The following is a 24,112-nucleotide window of genomic DNA, read 5'->3' as shown; positions in this document are numbered from 1 at the left end:
GCGAAACAAAAGCCAGATCCATCGAGTACGTAGAACGAAGAGCATACGCAAAAGTCTAGGACGAGAACAGTACGTTTACAGTATGGTAGAAACCGAAAAATTACCTCAATACCTCAACTTTCCTTAAATCCTATAAAGATCGATCCTCGTCGCGTCGCAGCGAGCCTGCTCCTCCCCCCCTCCCTCACTCCCTCCCTCTCGATCTAAACCGTCGTCTGCGTCTTCTGGAAGAAGAGCAAGTACGCCTTCGCCTTCAACACCTCCTCCACCGGAACCTGCTGCACGAGCGTGTCGCTGCAGTACCACCAGACTCTCGGATCGACCTCCCTCTCGGGATGCTTCTTTCCGTGACGGAAGTGCGGGTGATGATGGCTTTTGGACGACGACGATCCTGGAAGAGGGAGAGATTCCTGGGAGGTTACGTTGGAGAGAGGGAGAGGGACGGTGGAGGGGGAGGCGGGAGGGTTGGGAGAGGAGGAGGGAGTGTGGTGAGGTGGTGGGTCGTCGGGGGAGGAGAGGACGTAGGAGACTGTTGGGGAAAGAAGAAGAAAGAGGTGAGCCTCGAGGTTCTGCAAGGAAGATATTAGAGATGGAGGAAACGAACCATAATGTCCTTGACCCATCGTTCCGAGATGAACGACGATGGCGGAGAGATGATAAGGAACGGCGTCGACGACTTCCTTTCCTGCTCTCTTCTTCGCCGACGAGTTGGCGACCGTGAGAGGCGCGCCGATTCGAGCTGGAGCGAGGAAGGGAGCGACGTCGATGACGAGAGGGAAAGAGATGAAGGTGTCGATCTTCTTGAAATCTGGAGAAGAAAAGGAAAAGGGAGAGGTCAGCGAGGGCCTTCGACGCGTCGAGCTCGAAGGAAGAGACGAGAGAAAGACTCACTTCCTGCAAATCCTCCGAAGCCAAATCCTCGTCCGGTGATCAACTCAAACCTCTTGAGATGGAAGACGAGGATGGGAGGAGGGTTGACGATGAGGTACCTCTTGAAAGCTCTCCTCATCACGAACCTCGACGACTTCTTCCTCGTGGGCTTGGGTCTCGATGCGACGGGCTTCGAAGCCTCTCCTCCTGGTAGAGCTGCCGTTGTCGATGAGGGGGACTGTTCGACTGCCTCTCCGCTCCCGAGCGAACTTCCATCATCGTCCGAGGAAGCGAACGATCCAGTCGACGACGCGTCCGAGTTCTCTGAATCCGATCCGTCCTTGAACGCTGGGTTGACGTGACGAGTGTACGAGTGACCTCTCGATGCTGATGGTCGAAGGTTGGTAGGTCGTTTGGTAGGTGCTGCGAGGTAGGACTTGTCGACGCCGTTGTGGAGGGAGGGAGCTGGAGAAGGAGCTGTGGTGCTGATGTCGGGAGGAGTCTCTGATTCGGGAGAGAAAGGGATCGTGTTGATGGTCGGGATGACCTGACCTCCTCCGTAATCAACGCCTAATCTACCAGGGGTGTCCGGAGTGGGATCGTCGGGGAAGGAGGTGTCGACCTTGATGGAGTCGAAGCCGGACTTTTGCTGGAACGAGAGGGGAGGATAGGGAGAGTTGATGGGAGTGGTGAGGACGTCTGGAGCTGAGACGGTGGAGGCTGAGAGGTCGACGGCGGAAAGGAAGGGAGTGGTTCCAGCTGAGGTCGGTGCACTGACGATAGATTCTGGAAGAGGTGCGAGTCTCTCAGCTTCACTGATGGGTTCGATCATCCTGTCGACCTGAGCGAGATCCGTTTCCTCTTCTTCGTCCTCGTCGTCGGCGTCGTTTCCTGTTTCCCCTCCTCTCCTCCAAGGTCGACTGTTCGAAGACGAAAGAACGCGTGTGAGTCTCGGTCCTCGAAGGAGAGAAGGAAGAGAAGAAGATACACTCACCCGTCAGACCTCGGATTTTCCCAACGCCAACACTTCTTGCAAGCGAACGAGTTCTCTCCCTCCAACACCTCGACCTGAGTGAACTGCCTCAGCGAATCCATCAGCCCGTTCTGACTCGACGACGGCAGTCCCAACCATCCTCCCACCGTCGCTTCCGCATGAGTTGAGAGCTTGAGAGCCGCCAACGGGTTGGGATTGGGTGCTGAACCGAGGATTCGTCGGATATAGGCTGCCTGGGACGACTTGACTTTGGGGAATTTGGGATCGAGGAGATGCGAGAACTGAGGAGGAGGGGATTTCATCGAGTTCATGGTTGGAGCTGAGGAGATGGGAGGGATGGAGGAAGCGTCGTCTCCGTGGTCGGATGGATGGAGGGAGGGAGACGAAGGGCCAGGCGTGTCTCTGTCCGACTGAGCTGCCGACGATCTTCGAGACGAGATCGACTTCTTCCTCGTGATGCTCAACGAAGCGAGACCGGCGAAGATGGATCCTCGTCGACCAAGGTTGGCTCCTCCTTCGTTTCCAGAGACGGTTGATCCCCGACGAGAGACGGGAGCTGAGGAGGGATTCGACTCGGCGCCAGAGGTGAGACGACGCGATCCGAAGAGCTTGTGATCTGATCCTTCGTCCTCCTCGTCGGAGGCAACGGCAGAGTCGTCGTCTGGTTTCGAAGATTTTCCTCCGAGCTTCCTAGCGATGGACATGAGTCGGTCTCGCTACAAAAACGAGGGGGGAGAGGAGGAGAAACAGGTCAGCTCGTGCTCGTGGCGAGTTCTGATTCTCTCGAGTGAAGTATTGCTCACCTTCCTCTCCCTCGGCTCCTCCTGAGGTAATCCCATGCTCAGATCCATGAAGTCCTCGTACGTATGAGAGACCTGCAACGGAAGATGCGTCACGGTCAGCTTCTGCTCTCGAAGGGGCGACTCTTGACGCGACGACTCGAGACTGGAGGGAATCGACTCACCGACTTGCACGTCTCACAGACGATCATACTAGCCAATCTCCCTCCGAACAGCAGGTCCACGAACGACAGCATGTCGTGAGGTTCCGCCTCCGGCTCGACATTCGAGAGCAAGGGCTGACTCGTTTCAGCGTCCTTGTGAGGTCCGTCGGTGAACGAAACTCTGGAGCTCCTCTTGTCCAAAGAACCGACCTCGGTTGGCTCTGGAGTATTGATGGAGGGTAGGGGAGAGGTTGGAGTCGAAGAAGTGGAGAGGGAGGGTTGGGCGGAGATGTTCGAGGCAGGCGAGGGAGGAGCTGGGTTCGAGGTCGCGACTGGAGCAAGAGGTGTCGGTTTCGGATGAAGACGTTTGATGACCTGCAGACAGATGAGAAAGATCAAACAGGTCAGATAAGGTGTACGGAGACGAAGGGAACGAGAGAAGCACGAACATCGACTTCCTCCATCCTCATCGAGTCAAGCAGATGTCGAAGAAGCTCGTGGGCGTCCTGTTGGTCGTACTGTGGGAGGAAACGAGGATGAGCTTGTGGCTCGTGAGGAAAGAGCTGGATAATATAGTACCCACGTCTCCATACTGCTCGTACTTCTTCGAGATGGTGTAGAGCAACGTCCTTTGAAGAAAGAAGAAACCAAACAACCGAGAGTCGTGAGCTCAAGCGCTCCTCCGCTTCCGTCTCCCGCCATTTTTTCGGCAAAGGAGAAGAGAAACTAGTACTTACTTCAGACCCTGCCCTTTCCTGTCCCCCTTGGTGACCTCCAAACCAGCGAGTTCTGTCCTCCAACTCCTTCCGGAGGACTCAATGAACGAGGCGGCAAGAGGCATCAGGTCCTTGTTGAGGTTTCTCTCAGCCATGAAAGCTGGATGTCGTTGACGGTCAACTTCGCAGGTGGCAGCAGGCATCCATGGTCGGTCGGGACAGTCGATAGGAGTGAGGAGCGTTGAGAGAGGAGGGGTGTGGATGAGCTGAGAGAGAAGAAGGGAAGAAGGGGAAGGAAGGAGAGAGCGAAACGAGGAGAGTTAGATGACGAGGCTCTTTTGGTCGGCGAGATTGAGCAAGATTCTCACAGATTGGAAGACCGAGTTCAAGTAGCAGGTGTTTCCTAAATCATCAGAAAATAAAAGACGAGTCAGCAAGGCGTCTCGTCGAAGGAGATGATCTCTGAAGAAGAGCAGAGCTGAAAGCGTCGGTCTTTTCCACCACCTCCTGCCACCATCTCAGCTCCAATCTCAGCTGAGCCGTTTTGGTCAAGCCTTCTCGACCTCTCGTGCCATAGCAGGGCGAGCTGTATAAAAGCTCCGAGCTCTGCTTAAGAGGTCCAGCGTGCTGCTGCCAAAAACGCCGTCGAGCGGCGAGCTCCTCCCTCCTTCTCCTCCTCCCTTCCCCCCTTCGCTCCTCCTCCTCCTCCCGTCTCTTGTCTCCCATCTCTATCACACCCGACACCCACCTTCTCTAAAGAAGAATGAATGAAACTCACCGTCGTTCACCAGTCCTGTTGGAGCGTGCAGAGGCTCCTTCTCGTCCTCTGGCCTGACCGTCGGCACTTCCTCCTTCTGAGTTGAGAGCAGATCCGAGGTTGAAGCCTTCTTCTTGAGACTCTTGGATCGTCCAAGCATATCAAAAGGGAGAGGAGAGAGGGGAGAGAGTGGATAGCTCTCGAGGGAAAGAGGGTGAAGGTTGGTTGGGAACTTGAGGTCGCTTTGAGCTTCTCCCCATCCCTCCCTCCTTCCTTCCCCGCGTCAGCTCTCTAGTCAATCTTCAAACGTCATTTTGGGAAAGTCTTCCCGATACATCTTGGCACAGAGAAACCGTTCCCGAGAGTGTGCGCTCTTCAAAAAGAGTTCAGCGAGCTTGAGAAGGAAGAAGGAAGCAAGGAACATGGCGCCCGGATCCGTGCTCCTCAAAACGCTCCTTCCTTCGACTCGCCTGCTCTTCAGAGAGACTTGAGATTCAGCTCAGTGATCTGCGAAATTCTTAAGCTAATTTTCTGAACTTCAAGTCCTGAAGTTGTTTCAGCTGGTCGCTGTCGAAGATCGCTTCGCCCTCGCTCGCCGACGCGTCCCTCCGCTCTGCGCTTTCTTTCGGACTATGGCCCTGTACGACAGTCATCACTCTATCGAAAGGTGTTTTCAAATCTTGGGACTTGTCTATGACCCCCACACTTCACAAAAATCTTAACTGACCGATTCTTTCGATCCTCGACGCGTCTTACCCCCATCAAACCCCCCTTCCGTAAAACTCATCCGCTGAAGGATAGTGCCTCGTTTCTTATTAGGGGAAATTTTAATAGAATCTTCCCGGCTTTTTTCGACTTCTCGCGAAGTCCGAGTGATCTGAGAGTCGAAGAAGATCTGAGATGGAACACGACGCGTTTCAGCACGCGATTCGCCCCTCCCTTCCCCTTTGCACGTCAACTTCTCGGCTCCTGCTGTTCAGCGATTGATTTGCTGCTTTTTATCCCCCTCTGCCATCAAATTTTCTCGAGACATACAACTCTTCTCGAACACAATCGATCTTGCTTTGCCTTCGCTTCTCATCTCTCGCTCGGTCCCCTTGCTCGGGCGAACAGACAGTGGACAGACCCTCTTCCTTCTTTTCTACCCCTTTCAAGACCTCCTGTTCAGTGGGGGTTGCCATCTTCGGCCAGCCGCTTATTGATCGCAGCTTCTCGATGCTTCTCAGGAGGATCGTCGACTCGACTCTCCTTCTTTTCTCCCCTCAAACCATCACCCACGAGAGAATGGATCGACCTCGTCCTTCCTGAACTCAACATCTCACCTCAAACTTTTTATCCTCATGCCTGACATTCCTCCATCTCAACTCGGCGCGCTGGTCGGTCGATACATCTCTAGATCGCTCGCCGAAGCGACAACGTCGACGTCCAACTTCGCCTCCTCTTCTTCCTCCTCTTCCTCAACGCCAGCTCGAGAGCTTCGACAAGCTTCGGCAGCCATCTCCCTGGCATTTCTCATTCTGTGCTTCATCAGCATGAGCCTGATAATCGTCGCGCTACTGACGTTCACGCTCTCGAGCTGCAAACGTCCGGCGGTGATGCTGTCCTTTTTCGCGATCGACTTGCTTTCTCTGGCTACGACGGTCATGGTGTGAGTCTTTTCTTTCAGCTCTCATGCATTCGGTCTCTAGAAATCTAACCTTGTTGCGATTTGAAGACTTTTGAGCGAGGGAGGTCACATCAGTCAACCTCCCAATTGGAGCCTCTGTCTCGCTCAGGCTCTCTTCCAAGTGGGAGCGTACGCATCGATAGTCTTCTCTGTAGCTGTCCTTCAAGTCGCAGTGAGTCATGATCCTAGGAAGGGAAGAAGAGCTGTATGAGGCGAAAGAAAAACACACGCCTGAGCTCGGCCCTCCCTCTCCTTTTTCCTTCTTCTCGCATCTTTGCAGACTGTCCTCAAGATCCAAACTCGATTCAGAAGGATCGGAGAAGCGATAGAGAAGCCGGTTTCTAAAGCTGTGGTGAGCATTTCTGCGATCTCAGTTGTGAGCGAGCGAGTTCGACGCGCGCTGACTTTCGATCTCCTCCTCGCTTTTTCCTCTTAGCTGGCTCTGCTTCCGCTGTTCTTCTGGTTCGCCGGAACATCGATTCCGACTTTCGTCGTGAGTGAACCTTTCGGAGGCCAGTCCACGAAGCCAGCGGACGAAACCTTTCGTTTTCTTGCAGTTCGCCTGGAGGGATCGAAGCTTGATCTTTGCGGATCACTTCTACTGCACCATAGATCACGATGCTCTCCAAACGGCTATCACAGGCTTCGCCGTGGTTTGTGAAGTCGTCGTTGTCGCCTGGTGAGTCGAATTCGACGCGTTTTCGTCGTCGTCTGATCTGAACTGACTCTATTCTCTCCTTTCTTTTTCAGCACTGGTGAGAATGTCCTCCTCCCGTGAATTCGGGTCTTCCTGTACTGACATCTTGCGCACACAGTCACGATCGCGATCATCGCCTTCAAGAGCTATCGTTCGTCGCTTTCAGGAGTAGGCTTCCACTTTTCTTCGTCGCATTCACGCTCAGGCTCAGCTTCAGCTTCGAACCATCTCGCCTCGACAAATGTACGTACAACGGGCTCCGGGAAATCGAAGGAAGCCAAGGTCCTCCAGATGAAGCTGGGTGAGTCTGCACAAGGACAGCTTCGACGCGTTCGACGAAAATGATCTGACGCGTCTCGGGTTCCCTTTTCATCAGCTCTTCGTGTGGCTGGACTTGGACTGTACATGATCGCCTTGTTAGGAGCTACTGTAGCATCCCTCGGCGAACCATCATCGTTCGTGACGGACATCTTCGCGTCGTGCTCGTCCGTACCGATTCGTCTCTCTCACCCTTTCCTTTATAACGGCTCACTCCATTATATCGTCCTTCTTCCCCCAGTGGAATCGTTATCTACGCTCTCTTCGCCACTCAAGAAGACGTCCTCGCCACCCATCACGCTCTCCTCTTCCCAGCACACTTTCGTCGAAGTCAACAAGCTCAATCCCAGCTTCGTTCCCTCTCAGCCTCCAACCACAAGATCTCCAACCCTAAAGGCTTCACTCATACATGCCAAGGAAACGCTACGGAAGCCTACGATCGAGACTTTGGCACCGATGTTCCAGCCGTCCAGCTTCAGCTTCCTCCGCTCGCTTCGTTGTCGACGCAGAGGCTCGTCGCGGAGGCTGCACCGTTTGGAGGAAGGGATGCAGAGAACATCGAGTTGGGGAGTTTTGAGAAGGGTGTGTCAGGCGGTGGGGGTGGAAGAGGGAGGTGGACTTTAGAGGCGACGATTAGGAGATGAGGGGAGGGTTGGACGCGTTCTGGTTTTGCCGGTCTTTGTTTTGGGTTTGTTCTCGATAATCTGGGTTGTTTCGTTGTTCAAGGATGGCATCTGTGTTTGTAGGAAGGCATGGGCGAGTCGCAGAGTAATGGGCGAAGGTGGAAGGTGGGAAAAGGAGCTCAGAGTCGCCAACCAAAAGCGGCCTCGTCGGAGCTCACTCGTTGCGGCACCTACGCCTTTTCACCGCAGCTGATTCGAACCACGAATGGAACATGGCTTGTACGAGCAGATTGGGCCGAATCAGAGGTAGAACTCCTCCCCTCTCCAGTCTGAGCGCGACGAACGAACGAGAATCTCCACGTCGGTTTCCGTTCCGTCCCTTTCCTCTCCTCCGTCACACAATCCGTACAGGTTTAGATGCATGTTTATAGGTCAAGCCCTATTTCAGACGAGATTCGTAAGTAGGTAGGGGTGGGTGGTGGTGTGGTGAAGGGGATTAGATGAGGAGCTGTGAGAGAGAGAGGGAGCGAGGAGGGGAAAGGAAACGAGGTCAGTTTCGGCTCTATAAACCCGCAAGTCATCTCCTACTTGATCCCATCACATGAAACCAACTCTCCCCTCTCTTCAGAAGCGTTATGCATCTTCAGAAGAGAGTGAGGAAGCTCAAGAGAACGCTGAAAACGAAAAAAAAAACGTACCTTCTCGATCTGCTGCTTGACAGCAAGAATCTGAGCGTTGAGCTCTCGAGCCTCGTTGGTGGTAACGGAGGCAGCGATAACGGGTCGAGAGACACCACAGGCTCGTCCAAGAGCGGTCTTGGAGGGCAAGAAGACGTAAGGGACGTTCTTATCCTCGCAGAGGAGAGGAAGGTGGAGGAGGATCTCGATGGGCTCGGTGTCTGGAGAAGGAGAGCGAAGGTGCGAGGAAGAGGGCAAGAAAGACATAGTCAGCATACCGAGCTGAGGCAAAGAGGAGAACAAGGAAGATGGTGCAGAAGGAAGGCGAGAGGGTAGGGGAGGGGAGGAGGGAAGGAAGGAGGGAAGGGAGTGAGGTGGGCAAGAGAGGGAGAATAGAAAGCTCAACTCACCGGCAGTCATGACGATGAACTCGCAGATACCTCGGTTGAGGGTCTTGGTAGCCTCGTTAGCTCCCTTCTTGAGCTGCTTGAAGTGCGAGGCCTGCTGCACAAGATCAAGGATCTGAATGAAAAAGAAGGGGGAAGGACGGAAGGTCAGCTCGTTCGTTTTCTCCCTTCCTTCATTCCGTTGTCTCCTCGCAACCCTGCTCCCGGACCACATCAAGGTCGAGATCTTTACTGACCTGGTTGGTGAGAGCGGCATCCGCGAGAGGGAAAGCCTTGGGGTTGGGGACGGAAGCGGCGGCGACAGGAGCGGCAGACATTATTGAAGAGGGAGGAAAGAGGTGGGTGGGTTTTGAGTTGAAGTTCTGAAGGAGAAGAAGGAAGACGAAGGTCAGATTTTCGCCCATGTGGTTTAGGTGGAGAGGATAGATATAGACGTACGGTAGTTGTTTGTTTTAGGACCTCACGACGTAGGATCACTGGTCAGAGAGGAAGATGGAGTTGGGGAGGAAGGAGAGCTCCGAGCTTCGAAAACTTGAGGGCGAGGGGGAGGGAGGGGGGGGGAGGGCTGAGGGCGTCGTCAAGGGTGAGTTTCTCTCTCGTTTTTGCTTCACTGGATGCCAATCTTTCTCAGACCCTGTTGCGAACAAGTTCCGATGACATTTCTTTTTATCTCTCGCTGCTTAAAAACATCGTTGAAAGGAGGGCAGCGTTGCTCTTCTGAAAAGCCTGACGACCCTTCCTTCATTCTCCGGCATAGAGCCCAGATCGAGCAGCCAGAATCTAGTGAAAGCAAGGTCCTCTTCTCAGCTTTCTTGGATCTACCGAGCTTGCTTCCAATCTCATCTGACCAGATCAAAGGAGATAAATAACGAGACGGGGGCGAGAAGGATACAGCAAACGAAGAGTACAGCCAGCAGTGCGAGCAGGGAAGATAGATAAAGAAGCCAGGGGTATGCATCTATGAGAGAGAGATAAGGACATGCGAGTGATGTAGATGCAAAGTGCGAGAGTACGAAAGAAAGGGGAGGGCAAGAGCGACGCGTCCGGCCGCCACGCTCGAGTTGTCGGAGGTTTAGTGAAGAGGAAGCTCGGGGTCCTTGAATCCAACCATCCTGGAGAGTCCTCCGTTCCAGTCTTTGGTTCGAAGGGAGCCGAGGAGACTCACTGCAGAGCGAGAGAGAAGAGAGAGGAAGTCAGCGGGGGTCGAGGAGAGAAGAGAAGAAAGAGGAAAGAGAGGGACGCACTCGTCGACGAAATAGTTCCAATGAAGTGATCTCCCGAAGCGAGAAGAACGTTGTCAATGAGGGTGTCGTGCCTGCAAAGGAGAGAAACCCAGGGTTCAGCTTCAAGTTCTCGACAAACGAAAAAGGCGAGACGACGACTCACCATCCTCCCAACTCCTCCACCAACTTGGGGTTCTGAACTCCCTCTCCATCCTGACTCATCTTCCACCCTCTCGCTTTGACCTGCTCGAAGAACTTGGGATCCGACTCGTCCGACATGACGAGAACGTTCAGAGGGACGGGTCGACCGGATTCGGTGAGTTCCTTTTTGAGCAGATCGAGTTGGAAGGCGAATTGAGCGACGGTGAAGCATGGGTCGCCTTTTCCACAGAAGGCGGTGAAGTCTCCGTGTCGGATGTGCATAGTGACGAACTGGAAAGGACGGAGAAAGAAAGGAAGAGGGAAGGATCAGCTCGAGCCTTGAGTCGACGACGCGTCTCGTCTCGATCTCGTCCCTCCTCAGCCTCAGCTCCCACTCAACCCACACCGCACCCTCCTCGACTTTAAGTAGAAGTATGAGAACTCACAGGAGGAATATCCTGCCCAGGAGCAATCCCAAACGCCTTCCTCAGCCTCACTCTCCCCTGCTCGACCAACTCCTCCCTAAACCTCAAGAACGTCCCCGCCCACCTCCACCCTCCAAACCCAGCCGCGTACTCGTTGTACGGTCCCATATCCGCGAAGTCCGTCCCGTCCATGGTCTCGTCGATGCAAGCAAACTGGTCGTTGGGAGCGAGGGCGGAGGGGTGGACTTTGGTAGCGACGAAACGGTGGTAGAAAGGAGAGGAAGGAGTGAGGTAGGGGATGAACTGGACCCAGGACATGTAGCGGGCTTTGGGAGGGAAGGTGAGACCAGGGTAGTCGGTCCAGGTGACCTCTGGAGGGAAGAGAGGAGGGAGGGAGGAGAGGTCAGTTTGGGTGACGGTCGTACGAGGGCGTCGAGCTCGAGAAACGTAGGGATTTTGAGCTCATCGCTTTCGAGAATGGCAAGATGGCAAGCTCGTATACCATCCTACAGCTCGAAGAGATCTCCTGTCTCTGCTCTGACCCGTACGAAACGAAAACAACGACTCACTGATCTTCGCAAACTCCAACGCGTTGTTCTTCCTCATCCCTCCCCAACACCCAACCTCGGGCTCCGGAACTCCCTTATCCGTCTGGAGATCCTCCCACTCGAGCACACCTCTCAGATCGACCATCTCGCGGTTCATCCTCGCGAGGTCGAACATCAACGAGACGGGGAGGTCTGGGATGGGTGTTTTGGAGAGTTGGTTGTTGGCGTGGAAGGGAGGGAGGATAGGGACTCGACCGGTCACGACGGAGAGGTAGATGAGATTTATAGCGGCGATGACTTGGTTCGTGAGGCCTGCTGCACGGCCGGAAGTCATGCTGGGAGAAGGTAGAGGGAGAGAGAGGAAAGGGAAGGAGGAGGAAGGTCAGCTTGAGCTCGTTTCGTTTAGCTCGAGAGCGAGGCGGTCTCTACGAGAGCAGGAGTGAGTGCAGCAGCTGCTATACCAGCTCCTGAGAGCTCCATAGAGCCCGTACAATAGGATAGAGAATCAAAAGAGCTCACTAGTTGACATCAGGCATCAAACGATCTGTTCAAAAAGAAGGAACGTCGCATCAGCCCTCGCTCTCTTCTTCCCTCTCTTCCTCTCCCCAAAACTCACCAAACAACCCATCGCTCGAATTCCCTCTCAGTAACGGTCCACTCTCCACGCCCTGAACCCCTCTATAGCTCGCACCGTAAGCAGACCATCCAGCGCTCGAGCTCGCAAACGTCGAAGCTGCAGAGTCCTTGATGGAAGCTGGGGAAAGCAGGAGGAGGAGAGAGACTCCCAAGGCGAAGGAGAGTCCTACAACGAATCGAGACCGCACGCCCATTTGTTTCGAGAATCAAAGAGAACGAGGGGGAGGGAGAGGGAGGAGGCGAGAGAAAGAGAAGAGAGAAGGGAGAAAGGAAGGACGAAGGTGAGTGAGAGTTGGAAGAGAAGGTTGAGCTTGTTGAGCTCGGGGAAGGAGGGGGATGAAACACGAGCGTTTGAATCTTGTTGAGTTTGGGACGGCGAGTAAGGTTTTTTTTGTTGGCGATGCCGGATTTGGTTGGGTTGGGTAGATGCAGACTTTGCTGCTCGAGAAGAGGAAGCAGGCTGTCGACGGGCAGATCTTTGAAGGGCAAGAGAGAGGGAGGAGGTCGAGCGTGGGCTCCTGTCAACGTCTTCACCCCATCCGGAGGGTCCCTCGTTTTCGCGTTTTCTGACTCGATCTTTCTAGCCCTGCCTCAAAATTTATTCTTTGGGGAACGTCGCCTCGATCCTTGTGACCCGCGGCCTTCAAAGATCGTTCAGGCCAGTGTCGTTCGGTTGGAGACGCGTCGTCCGTCGCGCGTCGAGGGTCTTGCCCTTCGTTCTTCCACTCCCATTCGAGATTCGGTGCTTGCTCAGATAGATTAAAACTTTTGCAGGGTCTGTATATCGAGCAGAGACAACTCTGAGAACCCTCGGGACCATCAAACGGAAATGTCGACCATTTCGACGCGTCGCCAGTTCTCCAAAGCTCGAACGTAAGGCGATCTCAAACGTAACTTGGATGTGGAGGAAGTAGCAGCAGCCTAGTCCAATTCTCTAGATAAATTAAGGTCAGCGAAAGAAGGGCAGAAGCGAGGCGAGAAGGAGGGAGGGGAAGGAAGGAAGGAGAGGTCGAGCTCACCTGCCATCTTCGAAGCGAGCTTGAATCTCTCGAGAGCGAGACGAAGATAGGGACTTTGGTGGTCTACGAGAGGAGAAGGAGAGAGTCAGCTCGAGAGCTGACTTGAAGAACGAAGAGGTCGAGAAATCACGAGAGAAGGGAAGGGAGAGAGAGGAAAAGGTGGCCGACCGCGTCGCGATTTCTTGCGAGCTCTCGCCAGATTCTCCTGAAAGCAGAACATTCAAAGATCTTCTCCCTCTTTCGTCGAACTCGGAAAGGAAAAAGTGGGAGCAAAGACGACATGGAATTGGAAAGGCAACGAGAAGAAAAAGAGAAGCCGAAAACGAGAACCTGAGAAGAGCGAAAGAACAACAACGAAACGAAGAAGTCAGTTCAAACTGCTCACTACGGAGCCGAGGAAGGTCAAGATGGAAGAGATGCGAGGGCGGGAATCAGAACCATCGTTATAATCTATCCTCCCCCATACCGAACGTTCTCCCTCACGGGAGAACTCCAACCCAACCCAACGACCTTCCCTTCCCCAAACCAACCTCCTCCCAAGCCCCGCTCCCAACCCAAACTCTCTTGCACCTCACCGTCGCGCCCACGCAAACGACCCAAGCTCGAGGGCGATAGCTCTTGCGAGCCCACCCTCTCCCTCGTGAAAAAGCGAGACGTTCGAGCGAAGAGTTAAAAACGAGAGTAAGGGCCGTAATGGGAGCGAACAATGTTACGCGAGGAGGAGATAAAACGATGAGGGAGAGGTGGGGAAGTAAAATCAGACCGCTCAACCCTAGAGACCACATAACGCGGTCTAGAGGGCGAATTACCAACCGATTCTCGACTCCGAGGAGCTTTGAAAAGGTCTGAGGGGGGTCGAGAGGGGATGAGGGAAGTGGGGTTCAGAGAATGGATTGACTAGTTTACATCTTTATGAAAGGATACGTAGGGGAGGGGAGGAGGGAGGGAGGACGAAGGAGCGAAGGGCAAGAGGAACTGACGAGGTTGACGACGACGAAAGAGAGCTGAGGCGATCTCGAGTGAAGCTGAAGCGCGAGAGAAAGCTATGAACAAGCGCATAAAGAAAAGAGCAGCGAGTCAGTGAGAGTGCTTTTTAATCGTACCAAGGGACGAAGGAGTGTGCGACGAGGAAGGAAGAACGAGGGTGGAAACGATGTGGAATCAGAGTGTTTTTTGGTATGGGGTAGAATCATGAATTGCTCATAAGCAGAACTGAAATAAGTTATGTCTCATCACTTTGGAAGTGGGTGTGGTGTGGGTGAAGGGAGGAGGGAGGAAGGAGAGGTCGTCGTCGGGCGAAGGAGGAGGCTCGACGAGTCGCTTCTTCGATGTTGGGGATGGGTTTGGAAGATGTAGAGACGAGACTAACCTGATCAGGGAGCGAGTCAAAGTCCTCTTGTCGACGCGAAGATCTTGAGGAAAGGGAAAAATCTGCTTCACGGAAGAGAGAAACGAAAAGACGTCGAAGTCAGCATCAAGGACTTTTTTCGACGAGATGAAACGGTTTAAAGGAAGAAGTTTGTCGTTGAATGAAAGGGTAAGATGGTGATGCATATTGCGAAATCGCTCACGAAGTCACGTAGACGCTTGGATAGGTATCGTCATCCCCAAGAGAGAAGGAGAAGAGGAGGAGAAAGAAGAGAGAGCTCACCTGGGCTGAAAAAGTTTGAGCGGTTCGAACGAACCGTCCAAAGGAAGATATCGTTCAGAGAGCCACGAAAGGGCGGGTTCAGCTTGAAGGAGATGTGCTCCATGAGAGATCTGGAGGCCTTTGAGGACGAAACGGGAAAAAGAAAGGAAGAGGAAAAGAGTCAGTAAAGCTGCTTCGAAGAAAGGGACAAGAGAGGGGGCAGGGTGTTGAAGGAAGAGATGTAGTTGTGGAGATGAGCCCTCAGTTGAAGAAATATCGTACTCCTCAGAACCCGAAGGTTTAGGACATATGCTTGTCAAAGAATTTCAGATCATCGTCGGGCAAGGAAGAAGAGATGGCGATGTGGCGAAGGGTGAGGGAGGAGGGAGGGCAAGGAAGGAAGCTCGAGAAGACCTTCCGACAACGAAACAGAGAGGGAAGAATTGCTCACCTGATAAAGGCACGAGTCGAATCACGGCATGGTCTTGAAGAAGTCGAGAAGAGAGAAAGAGAAGAGAGGAAGAGAGTAAGAGAAGGTGAAGGTTGCGACCTGAAAAGATCAGACGGGCGAATTTGAGGAGGAGAGGGAGGGGAGTGACGGGAGGCGAGCCGTTGAGCCCTCCTCGGTCAAAACAAGTGAGAAGAGTGCATAAAAATCTTGTAGGGAAGGGGTCAAAAGTCTCAGCTAGGAGTTCTCAGCCTCGATTCAAAAAAAAAAAGGAAGAAAACCCGACCGAAACTGAGGCGACGAAACGGAAGATCTCCTTCAAACGAACCGAGCTCACCATCTCCCCTTCCTGCATCGAACTCCTTCTCGCTTCTGGACATTAAGATACCGCAGGACTCTCCTCGTATACCCTTTTTTCTTGGGACCATCCGCTCTTCCAACCAGCTCGACAGCAGCTGTCCCTTCGTCCCTCGCATCCCTCCGGCCCTCAACCCTCTCCTCGTCTTCCCTCCCTCCTCTCGCCAGCAGCAACGCCGTCGCTCCTCCCTCTATTTACATACTATTCTCAGCATGTCGAACCCTCTCTTCGCCTACCCTTCCCTCGCTTCCCTCTCCAGCAACCTCCTCGTCCTCTCCCAACCCATCCACCCTCTCCTCCCATCGATCCCTCTCCTCCTCCCTCTCCACGCCATCAGAGTCGCCGTCGCTTGGGAACAAGTGCGCTCGTCTAAACGAACAAAGGATACTACGAAAGGAGGGTTGAAGAATCTAGTTGGTTATCTCGTGATGGCTTGTGAGTTTCTGCGAAGACTTAATTACGAACGAACGTTTCTCGAACCAAACGACTCTCGAGCTCACCCTCCTCTCCCTCTTCCTCCCTCTCCTTCTTCCTCTCTATCCCTCCCAGTCGGCGGCTCCTTCCTAACCTCTCTCCTCCTCCGCAGCCCTCCCTCCATCCTCCTCTCGCCCCTCCTCCTCCCTCTCTACACCCTCATCTACCTTCTCCTCCCAACCCGCTTCCTCCTCTCCCTCGTCCCCTCCCTCCCGCTCAACTTCTCCCTCTCCCTCCTGGACGCAACCAACCGGATCCTCTCCATCTCTACCCTCCTAGCCCGCCTGAATCTACCAACCACCAACGCTACAGCGGCGAGCTTCTTCCTCGCTGGGCTGGGAACCGTCGGAGGAGGGTTGGTGTGCTCCATGTTTGGACTTTGGGAGGAGGAATGGACGGTTCAGACGCCGGCGTTGGTGAAGGTTTTGAGTGGAATGGAGGGATGGGAGGCGTTCCTTTGGGGAGGGATGGATTTCTGGGGGGCGGGAGCGATGAGTGTGCTGCTGCCGTTGCTGCTTCAACGCGACGTTCAGTTCGACGCGTCGGCGTCGTCTGGAGGAGGATCGCCGCTCTTCACCCCTGCTCGATGGCTCGGATACGCTCTCGGTCTGCAGGAGAAGGATCAAGAGATGCTCGTTCACAAGGCGGTTGGGTGGGTGCAAAAGGGGGATGATCGTGGATGGACGGCTTTGGAAGCTCGCACGATCTGCACCGTCGTGCTGGGTGGGTTGTTAGGGATGAGGGTGGTGGTATTGTATTCGAAGGCTTGGTGGAAGCAGGTTATGGAGGTGACGACAAGGGTGGAGGGGAAGAAGGTCACTGAGGTGGGAGCGGGAACGGGAGAGAAAGTGAAGGTGGGAGAGGTGGTGGAAGCGACGACGAGCTCGGTAGATAGTCTTAGTCCTAGGAAGAGCTCGAAGGTCAAACAGAGGGTGAAGAAGAGATCTTGATGGATGGATTCGATGGATTCGTTCAAGGTGTGTGTGTGTGTGTGCGTGTGTGTGTCTCTCTCGAACGGAGAGGAAAGGAAAGCGAGTCCCGAGTCTCGACGCGTCGCTCTCTCTTTCTTGCTTTCGTTCTCGAAGCTCGGACGGGTTTTTAGGGGTGGAAAAGATCTGAAAAAGCAAGGCAAAAGAGCCCATTTCTAGCTATCTCCATAAGCATCTATCAAAGAAGGGCGACGAGCTCCAGAGTAGGCAGATCCTCCTCCAGAGACGTGGACGACCTTGCTTCCGTCGGGGTAGTACTGAAGAGCGAATCCTCCGTCGAAGAAAAGAAGGAAAGGAAGGTCAGCTCGGTCGGAGAGGAAACGAGAAAGCGAAGTGAGAGAGGAAGAGGGCGAGAGAGGGGACAAGAAGACTCACCAGCGTTTCCTCCGTCGCCTCCGTTCTTGGAGGCAACGTCGAGAGCTTCGAGCCCCTCAGGGTTAATGTAGGTGTCTCCTCCTCTAGCGGATCCTCCGATACCGGAGTCTGGAGAAGAAGAAGGGAGGAAGGGAAGGTCAGCGAAAGCGAAAGAGGAAGAGAGAGGGAGAGAAAGATGAGACGAACAGGCTGATTCTCCGTCTCGGACGGTCCTGTAGAACAAGGAACAGCAAGCAAGGATCAGCTTGACTGTTTCGGAGAGTTGAGAAGGAGAGGAAGAGACTCACAGATCTCCAGGAAGAGGAGCAGCCCGAGCGAGGTTGGCGACGGCGACGAGAGCGACGAGGAGGGTGGAGTTAGAGAAGAGCGTTGTTGTTTTTGCTGAAAACGTGGGCGTGTTGATGTCTTGGAGGATTAAACAGAGTGGGACAGAGTAGATATCGAAGTCGAAGTAGAAGAAAGAGCTGCCTGAGCTTGAAGGGTTGGATGGAGAGCGAACAGAGCGAGGGATTTGAGAGGACTTTATACTCGAGCCAAGGAGGAAGAAGAGTCAATCAGTTTCGATCCATGGAGCGGCCTAAGAGAGAAAGCTAAGGGAGAGAGGAGGAAGAAAGGTCGAGGTCGGGTTGGTCGAGGACGGGATGATCGTGGTTCGATTTGGGAGGACAGAAAGAGATTGAAGCCCAGTTTTTTTGATACGAAGAGGGAGAGGGTGTGTTGGGCTGACCCTATGAGAGTGCTCGGAGCGACGAAGGTGGGTGGACCAGCAGTCGAGGGAGGGAGACGAGAGGGAAGGAGGACGGTGAGGAGTCGAGAGAGCTGTTTGTCCACGTTTCAGTGAGGTAGATCTGAGCTTGATTTGCTGCACGTCAATATAGGTTTATTCGAGGGGGTGCTGTAGTCAATATGAGAGCGCTCTGTCGCTTCCTGAGGTGTTGGTTCCATGCAGATCGTGGTCGTTTAGGGCGAGACGACGTTGACCTCGCGAAACCGCTCCCTCTTCCCATGTTGACCTCACACGGCCAGCAGCTCCCCCTTTCTCGACTCCCTCCTCTTCGAGATGTCTTCGGACCCCTACCACACAGCCTCTTCGTCATCCTCAAAACCACTCAAAGCCAAATCCACCTCTAAATACAATGTCGTCGGAGCGGGTTCTCTCTTCGACCTGAAAGCCGAGCTCGAGAAGGGGAAGGAGAAGTTCAAGCAGCAGGCAGCAGAAGGAGCGAGCTTCGTCAAAGGAGTTCAGAGGGAAGGCAAGGTCAGTACTAGTCTCTACATGTCTAGTTTTGCCAGTCAGGACTATGCTGGGGGAGGAAGGAGCGTCGGGAAGGAGAGGAGGAGGGAGGAAGGGTGAGCTCGAGCTCAACAACGACTCGACCGCTGCCTTCCTCCCGGAGGAAATCCACTAAGGATCAAATCTTCTCGATCAAGAGCACACACGAAGGTCTTCCCAGCTCTCCCAGTCCCATAGCTGCTGCTCTTCGCTAGACGAGATTACAGCATCGACTTCCCCTCGACGTCCTTCCTCGTCCTCCTCCCCTCCACCGCCCAACCTTCTTCCCTCCTTCTTCGCCTCAAAGCTGACCTTCCTTCCCCTCTCCTCTCTCCCATCAGAAAACCACCAAATGGGCTGCTCCCTCCAAAGGTCTCTCCTCTCGAATAGCTCGTCAAGACGCTCAAGAATCCTCCTCAGCTCGTCTCGGTCAAGTCGACAGATCCTCCCTTGAATCGAGTCAGGCGGGTCTAGAGAGGAAGGCGAAGATCTACGAGCAGCTCAGAAAGGGAAAGACGGGTGGTTTGAGCGAGAGGCAGCTGGAGAGTGTGTTGGTCGATGTAAGTGCTACTGCTGAGTCTCGTTCCAGGACGCGTCAAGCTCACTTTCGTCTTCCTCTCGTCGATCTTTTCGATCGCTGAACCCGCCCTCGTCCTTTCTTTTCACAGTGGGACACGAAGCTTGACAACGAGGGATACTCTGATGATGACTCGTCAGACGAGGACAAGAACGTAGCAGCTCTGGTCAGTCCGCATCTCTCTCCGTTCAACTTCGCCGCGCCGTATCCTATCCCTATCTCTGACTTCTCTGCCTTTCTGGGCTCGTTATTTCTCCAGGATGACCCTCTCACAGACTACGAGGATGACTTTGGACGAACACGAACGGTTCCGAGGAGTGAGGTTCCGATTTACGCGATGGAGAAGAGGAGGTTGGCCAAGGCTGCTTTGGAGGAGAAGTGAGTTCAACCTCCTTCGTCTGCCTCCCTATTCGTCTTGCTGGCTTGTATTCTCGCTGACTTTTAACCTCTTAACTCCTCTCGCATCGCTTCAGACCTGCGAACCTGATCAGTACGTTCTTCCCCCTTCGCCTCGTCTCCTCGTCCCGTCCACTCTTTCGCATTCGCCTTCGAACTGACACGCTCTCTCATCTGTTCTTTCCTTCGTTTCCTTTAGTCGGAGACCAGAACTACTTCCCGATCTACGAACCAACGCAGGAGGAGCTGAAAGCTCGATGGGAAGCAGCTGAGGACCCAGCAGCGGAGAAGTTTTACGACGGGAACGCTGAGGGTCAGTCCTTCTTCTCCTTCCTTATCTAGTACCTCCCCCATCCTTTCTCTCCAAGAATGGGATCACCTATCGAACCTCTTCGGCGTTTCCTCTCCTCCGACTCGTCGTTCATCTCGACGCGTCCTCTCTCTATTCCTTTTCCCTTTCGACTCGCTGACCTCCTTCCCCTTTCTCTTCCCCTCTCGCCTCAACAGTCCGAAACAAATCCGCTGCCTTCTACCAGTTCTCTGCCGACGCAACCAAGCGAGCCGAACAACAAGCTGCTCTCCTCGCCGCTCGAGCCGAAACCGAACGAGCCAGAGCAGAAGTTGAACCCTCCCTTTCCCTCCAACAACCTCCCGCTTCCACCTCGACCCTCCCCGCCTCAGCCCCAACGGCATCGACAACGATGGATTTGAAGGGCAAAGGAAAGGAGAAGGAACCTTTCAAGTTCGGTGGGAAGGCGAGCGAGAAGAGGAAGAGGGAGGTGGAGGAGAGGAAGAGGTTGATTGAGGAGAAGAGGAGGAAGAAGGAAGGGGAAGGATTTTGGAAGGATTTGGAGGGGGAGTTGGGTCAGCCGGAGGTGGGGGTGGTGGAGGGTGGTGGGGAGGTTGGAGAGGGTGAGAGGGAGGCAGAGGCAGAGAAGGGAGGGGAGTCGTAAGGTTGGATGGATTGATGGAGTTTGTGAAGTGAGCTTATGAAGGCGATATGTCGAGACACGAAAAAGAAGAGGTTTCAGAGGTCGAACTCTAAACGGATATATCTAGATCTCTACCGACGAACGAGAACGAACGGTGAAAGTTGAGGTTGCGACGCGTCTTGCTTCCTGCGCCTTTTTCTTCTTCTCACCTTGAACCAGAGACGCGAAAAAAGTCACTCTCCCCGCTTGACGAGGCTGATAAGACTCTGAACAAACTTACGTCTTCTTCTCCAGAAAATCTGCCTCCGAAATTTAGTCCCTGAAAACCAAACACGCCGAGGCTGACTCCCCTCTCCTTCCCCCAAGCGTCCACCACATCCTCCCTCTCCTCTTTCTTTCCCTCGCTCGGATCGACTCCCACCATGTCATCTCAGCAGCTCCTCTCCGGTGCTCACTATGACTCTACAGAAGAAGAAATGGAAGAAGATATCCTTCTGGTGAGCTTCCCCGTTTCCTCCTAAAGCTCGCTCTCCTTCCTTCCTCCCACGTTTGCGTCCAACTGACTCTCTTTCCTCTTTTGACGCAGCTACCCAAACCAGCTGCTCAGCACAAGAAGAAGGTCGTGATTGGTCTGGCCACAACGGTGGTGGTTCTGTTGGGTCTTTTGGTCGGGTTGTGGCAGTTGAGGTTCGCTGACGGTCAGTTCAAGACTCTTTCCTTTCCGTCCTTGTTTAGAGATGGTGTGCAGCTTTGGAGAAGGCTTGACAGGGGAAAGGGTATAGATTATGGCTCTAGGATAGCTTCGACGAGCCGCCGACTTGGTTGCAGAGGTAGGAGAGCTCAAAATCGCTGGATGTTGAGCTCGGTTCTTTGGAACGTGGCCGACCAACCAATCCTGCTTCCTTTCGCCTTTCCCTCGATTTGGACTGACCTCATTCGGTCTAATTTTATCTTACAGACATTCCTCGGACGAACATGATCCTCATGGTGCATTTTTATAACCCCGGGACGCGGAGGCGGAGCCTTGTCAAGTGCTGGAAAGAGCTCGAGCTCACTCCCTCCCTTTCCTTCTCCTCCACCCTTCCAGATCTCGGACGGCTTTGGTCCAGCTTCGGAGACGTTTGCGAGGGACTTCTACAAGCATCTGAACGGATTGTCCTATCAGGATAAGTTTGCGTTTCCTTTGGACAACATCCTCGTTGGATCCTCCAGAGTTCGTCCCTTTTCTCCTCAGCCCTCCTCTCCTCTCCTCAAAACTCGAACCGACCGTTGCTACCTTCCCTTTCGTAGACTCGCTCCAGCAACTCACTCGTAACGGACTCGGCTGCTGGAGCTACTGCTTTCTCGTGCATGCAGAAATCCTACAACGGGGCTATCTCCGTTGAGGCTGAAGGTCCGTCGCCTCGTCTCGTTCGTTCTCCTTTTCCTCGGTTCTGCAGCTGACGCGCGACTGCTTACACTAAGGGAACCATCGACCTTGTGGAACGGTTATGGAGGCTGCTAAGGCTGACGGTTACACGACGGGACTGGTGGTGACGAGTAGGATCACGCATGCGAGTGAGTAGAACGAGGGAGGGGGTTGTCGTCGAGTTACAACGAGCTGACCTTGGCTTCTCCTCTTGATCATTTGAAGCCCCTGCTTGCTTCTACTCTCATGTGGTAGATAGGGATATGGAATCGGAGATCGCTGAGTTCTTGTGAGTCGCGTTTGGTCACTTCGGTTTCATCGACTGCCTTCGCGTCGCGACTCTTCTCTGAAACTTCTTCTTTTCCCTTCCTCAGAGTCGGAGATGGACCCATGGGACACGTAGTTGATCTGGCCCTCGGTGGTGGTCGATGCTGTGCGTGGCTGGCTTCCTTACGTCGAACTTTCTCTGACGCGTCTTCTTTTCTTCGCCTCTCAGTCTTCTACCCAAACTCCTCTTCATCCTCCTGCCGAACCGACGGCTCCGACCTTTTCGCCTCTGCGGATCTCAAAGGAACCAACGTCCTCCTCAGTCGAAAAGAATACGACTCAGCTCTCTCGGCTTCGAACGGTGTTCTCCCTCTCCCTCTCATCGGTCTTTTCAACCAGGTGAGCCTCGCCGTCTTTTTCGTATTGCATCCCTCTCTGACCACGCTCACCTCTTCACTCGTCATAGGATCACTTGAACTACGACATCGACCGACCTCATCTTCCAGAAGCCAAAGCTGAGCCGTCTCTAAAAGAAATGGCCGCGACGGCTCTCAAGACGCTCAACTTCGCTGCGAAGAGTGGGAAGTCAGGGAAGGAGGGGAAGGGTTTCTTCTTGATGATTGAGGGATCTAGGATAGGTGAGTTCTTCGTTCGCTCGGTCGTCTCTCGAAGGAGATAACAAGGGAGCTCGATGTGACTCGATTTGACGCTGACGCTCCTCCTCCTCACCCTTCGTCCTTCTTTCAGACATGGGAGCTCATTCGAACGATCCGGCGAACCACGCTCGAGGTTCGTTCAGCCTCGTTCAACATCTCTTTGACGATCTTGACCCTTTCGTTCGAGCTCATCCCTCTTCTTCTTCTCCCCTTCCGCTCCCCTTCGATCGCAGACATCTTCATGTACCAGGAGACAGTTCAGCTCGTGCTTGATTGGATCGACGCTCTACCAGCGAAGGAGCGAGCCCGTACCGTCATGCTTTCGACCTCCGATCATGAGACGGGAGGATTGACTCTCGCTCGACAACTGGATCCCTCGATTTACCCGACCTACGCCTACTATCCTTCAGCACTCGAAAACGTTACCCGATCCACCATCTTCCTCGGAGAGCACATCTTGACTCGAGCCGAGTCTCGAGGAGGAGAAGATGTCGAGGAGAGTTGGGTGAAGGAGCAGATCTTTGGGAAGGGACTCGGGATTGAGGATGGGACGGATGAGGAGTTGGAGAGGGTACGGGCAGTGCAGGGAGACGCGGTGAAGCTTGATAACGTGTGAGTAGACTCGAGATCGAAGGTCGAGTAGCGAAATCGAAGCTGACCTTCGTTGCCTTTCGTTTCTTCCGTAGGCTGGCGGACATGGTTTCCAGGAGAGCTCAGCTCGGATGGTCGACCCATGGCCACTCAGGCGTAGATGTCAGTGAGTATCACGTCTTTCACTTGAAAGTAGGGGAGGAGAGGAGGAGAGAGCGAGGTGAGACGCGTCTGATCGATCCTTTTTGTTCGTTTCCCTCAGATCTATACATGTACCCCCGCCAGCCCGACTTCCATGGATCGAAGGTAAGCATCTTTACCCTTATGTACATTTACCTTCTCCACTGACTCAACTCTTCCTTCAACTCTTCAGGAGAACACCGAGGTTCGTTCCATCGGCTTCCACTTCAAACGACGCGTCGAATCGCTGACCTTTCTTCTGCCCTCCCTTTCTCGCCAACGTTTCTCAGGTCGGAGAGTTCATCGCCAAGCACCTCAAACTCGACCTCGAACCCATCACCACCAAGCTCAACGCCGACGCCGACAGCTGGTTCCACTGGGAGACGACGAGCGGGAAGGAGAAGGGAGGACAGCAGAAGAAGAAGAAGAGGGGAGTCAAGCACTTCCATTCTTGCCAGTGTACGAGCTGAGTAGAACCTTGGATCTAGATGGGCTTTTTCGGACGATCTTCTTCAATACGCCTTGGACTTGCAAGAGCACGAGACGCAAGAGCACGAGAAGACGCGTCTCGAACTCTCGCCTTAAGAGCCTCTTCCCCCATCTCTGCACGCATAACGCTTCTCCTCCTTGATTTCTTCAGGCGTTCGAGTGTCGACGAGGGCCTTCTGAGGGTCCACACCTTCAGAGGAGACGACGATCTCTCCTTCTTGATTTTGCTGGACTGGTGGAGCTCGGAAGTACGAGAGGAAAGAGGGCATCGCGCGGGGGTGGGTCGTGGTTTGGAGCTGACCTCCTCCTCGATAGTGGTTTTCCCTTAGAAATAGTGCTCGAGGAGGGCCAAGGTAAGGAGGCTCCCGATAAGACCACTGCTGACCCTGCTACGCTATTTATTTAATTT

At 53.9% G+C, this 24,112-nt stretch overlaps 7 protein-coding genes across 7 annotated transcripts; 4 read left to right on the top strand and 3 right to left on the bottom strand.

Moving 5' to 3' along the window:
* Position 1: 1 nt before the first annotated feature.
* BDY24DRAFT_440099 (uncharacterized protein) lies at positions 2–4,495 on the bottom strand. Its single transcript, XM_076644493.1, has 11 exons — positions 4,302–4,495; positions 3,892–3,926; positions 3,545–3,789; positions 3,391–3,436; positions 3,257–3,325; positions 2,829–3,182; positions 2,668–2,739; positions 1,865–2,580; positions 892–1,790; positions 605–808; positions 2–529 (listed from the first exon to the last, which is right to left on the bottom strand). The coding sequence occupies exons 1-11, from the start codon at positions 4,438–4,440 to the stop codon at positions 204–206; spliced, it is 3,105 nt and encodes a 1,034-aa protein (XP_076498324.1). The 5' UTR covers positions 4,441–4,495; the 3' UTR covers positions 2–203.
* A 1,125-nt stretch (positions 4,496–5,620) lies between these two features.
* On the top strand, positions 5,621–8,046 carry BDY24DRAFT_440098 (uncharacterized protein; the record flags this gene model as incomplete). The annotated part of the gene is made up of 9 exons (XM_076644492.1): positions 5,621–5,928; positions 6,004–6,118; positions 6,227–6,298; positions 6,383–6,439; positions 6,504–6,625; positions 6,697–6,720; positions 6,810–6,886; positions 7,020–7,098; positions 7,203–8,046. 9 exons carry the CDS (start codon positions 5,621–5,623, stop codon positions 7,603–7,605), a joined length of 1,257 nt encoding a protein of 418 aa, XP_076498323.1. The 3' UTR covers positions 7,606–8,046.
* SNU13 (RNA binding protein SNU13) lies at positions 7,991–9,224 on the bottom strand. Its single transcript, XM_076639737.1, has 5 exons — positions 9,107–9,224; positions 8,905–9,030; positions 8,672–8,783; positions 8,283–8,482; positions 7,991–8,092 (listed from the first exon to the last, which is right to left on the bottom strand). The coding sequence occupies exons 2-5, from the start codon at positions 8,983–8,985 to the stop codon at positions 8,081–8,083; spliced, it is 405 nt and encodes a 134-aa protein (XP_076498322.1). The 5' UTR covers positions 8,986–9,030; positions 9,107–9,224; the 3' UTR covers positions 7,991–8,080.
* Positions 9,225–9,516: 292 nt separating this feature from the next.
* BDY24DRAFT_383901 (uncharacterized protein) lies at positions 9,517–12,143 on the bottom strand. Its single transcript, XM_076639736.1, has 7 exons — positions 11,622–12,143; positions 11,525–11,549; positions 11,027–11,340; positions 10,479–10,828; positions 10,055–10,323; positions 9,913–9,983; positions 9,517–9,832 (listed from the first exon to the last, which is right to left on the bottom strand). The coding sequence occupies exons 1-7, from the start codon at positions 11,833–11,835 to the stop codon at positions 9,741–9,743; spliced, it is 1,335 nt and encodes a 444-aa protein (XP_076498321.1). The 5' UTR covers positions 11,836–12,143; the 3' UTR covers positions 9,517–9,740.
* A 3,165-nt stretch (positions 12,144–15,308) lies between these two features.
* On the top strand, positions 15,309–16,520 carry BDY24DRAFT_413830 (uncharacterized protein; the record flags this gene model as incomplete). Its single annotated transcript, XM_076643230.1, has 2 exons — positions 15,309–15,531; positions 15,646–16,520. The coding sequence occupies 2 exons, from the start codon at positions 15,309–15,311 to the stop codon at positions 16,518–16,520; spliced, it is 1,098 nt and encodes a 365-aa protein (XP_076498320.1).
* Positions 16,521–17,994: 1,474 nt separating this feature from the next.
* Positions 17,995–20,133, top strand: BDY24DRAFT_413828 (uncharacterized protein; the record flags this gene model as incomplete). Its single annotated transcript, XM_076643229.1, has 7 exons — positions 17,995–18,192; positions 18,549–18,767; positions 18,876–18,950; positions 19,044–19,162; positions 19,258–19,274; positions 19,380–19,493; positions 19,688–20,133. 7 exons carry the CDS (start codon positions 17,995–17,997, stop codon positions 20,131–20,133), a joined length of 1,188 nt encoding a protein of 395 aa, XP_076498319.1.
* A 222-nt stretch (positions 20,134–20,355) lies between these two features.
* Positions 20,356–23,720, top strand: BDY24DRAFT_383892 (alkaline phosphatase). Its single transcript, XM_076639735.1, has 16 exons — positions 20,356–20,609; positions 20,699–20,810; positions 21,071–21,099; positions 21,200–21,325; positions 21,403–21,505; positions 21,577–21,669; positions 21,746–21,809; positions 21,895–21,953; positions 22,017–22,186; positions 22,254–22,425; positions 22,535–22,576; positions 22,677–23,055; positions 23,130–23,200; positions 23,297–23,340; positions 23,408–23,419; positions 23,505–23,720. The coding sequence occupies exons 1-16, from the start codon at positions 20,535–20,537 to the stop codon at positions 23,682–23,684; spliced, it is 1,731 nt and encodes a 576-aa protein (XP_076498318.1). The 5' UTR covers positions 20,356–20,534; the 3' UTR covers positions 23,685–23,720.
* The last annotated feature ends 392 nt before the right edge of the window (positions 23,721–24,112 follow it).

This window comes from Mrakia frigida, assembly GCF_051309035.1.
Source record: "Mrakia frigida strain ATCC 22029 unplaced genomic scaffold BDY24scaffold_9, whole genome shotgun sequence".
Classification (NCBI taxonomy): domain Eukaryota; kingdom Fungi; phylum Basidiomycota; class Tremellomycetes; order Cystofilobasidiales; family Mrakiaceae; genus Mrakia; species Mrakia frigida.
The sequence above is the reverse complement of the archived record's forward strand: the minus strand, read 5'-3'. Positions and strand labels throughout refer to the sequence as shown.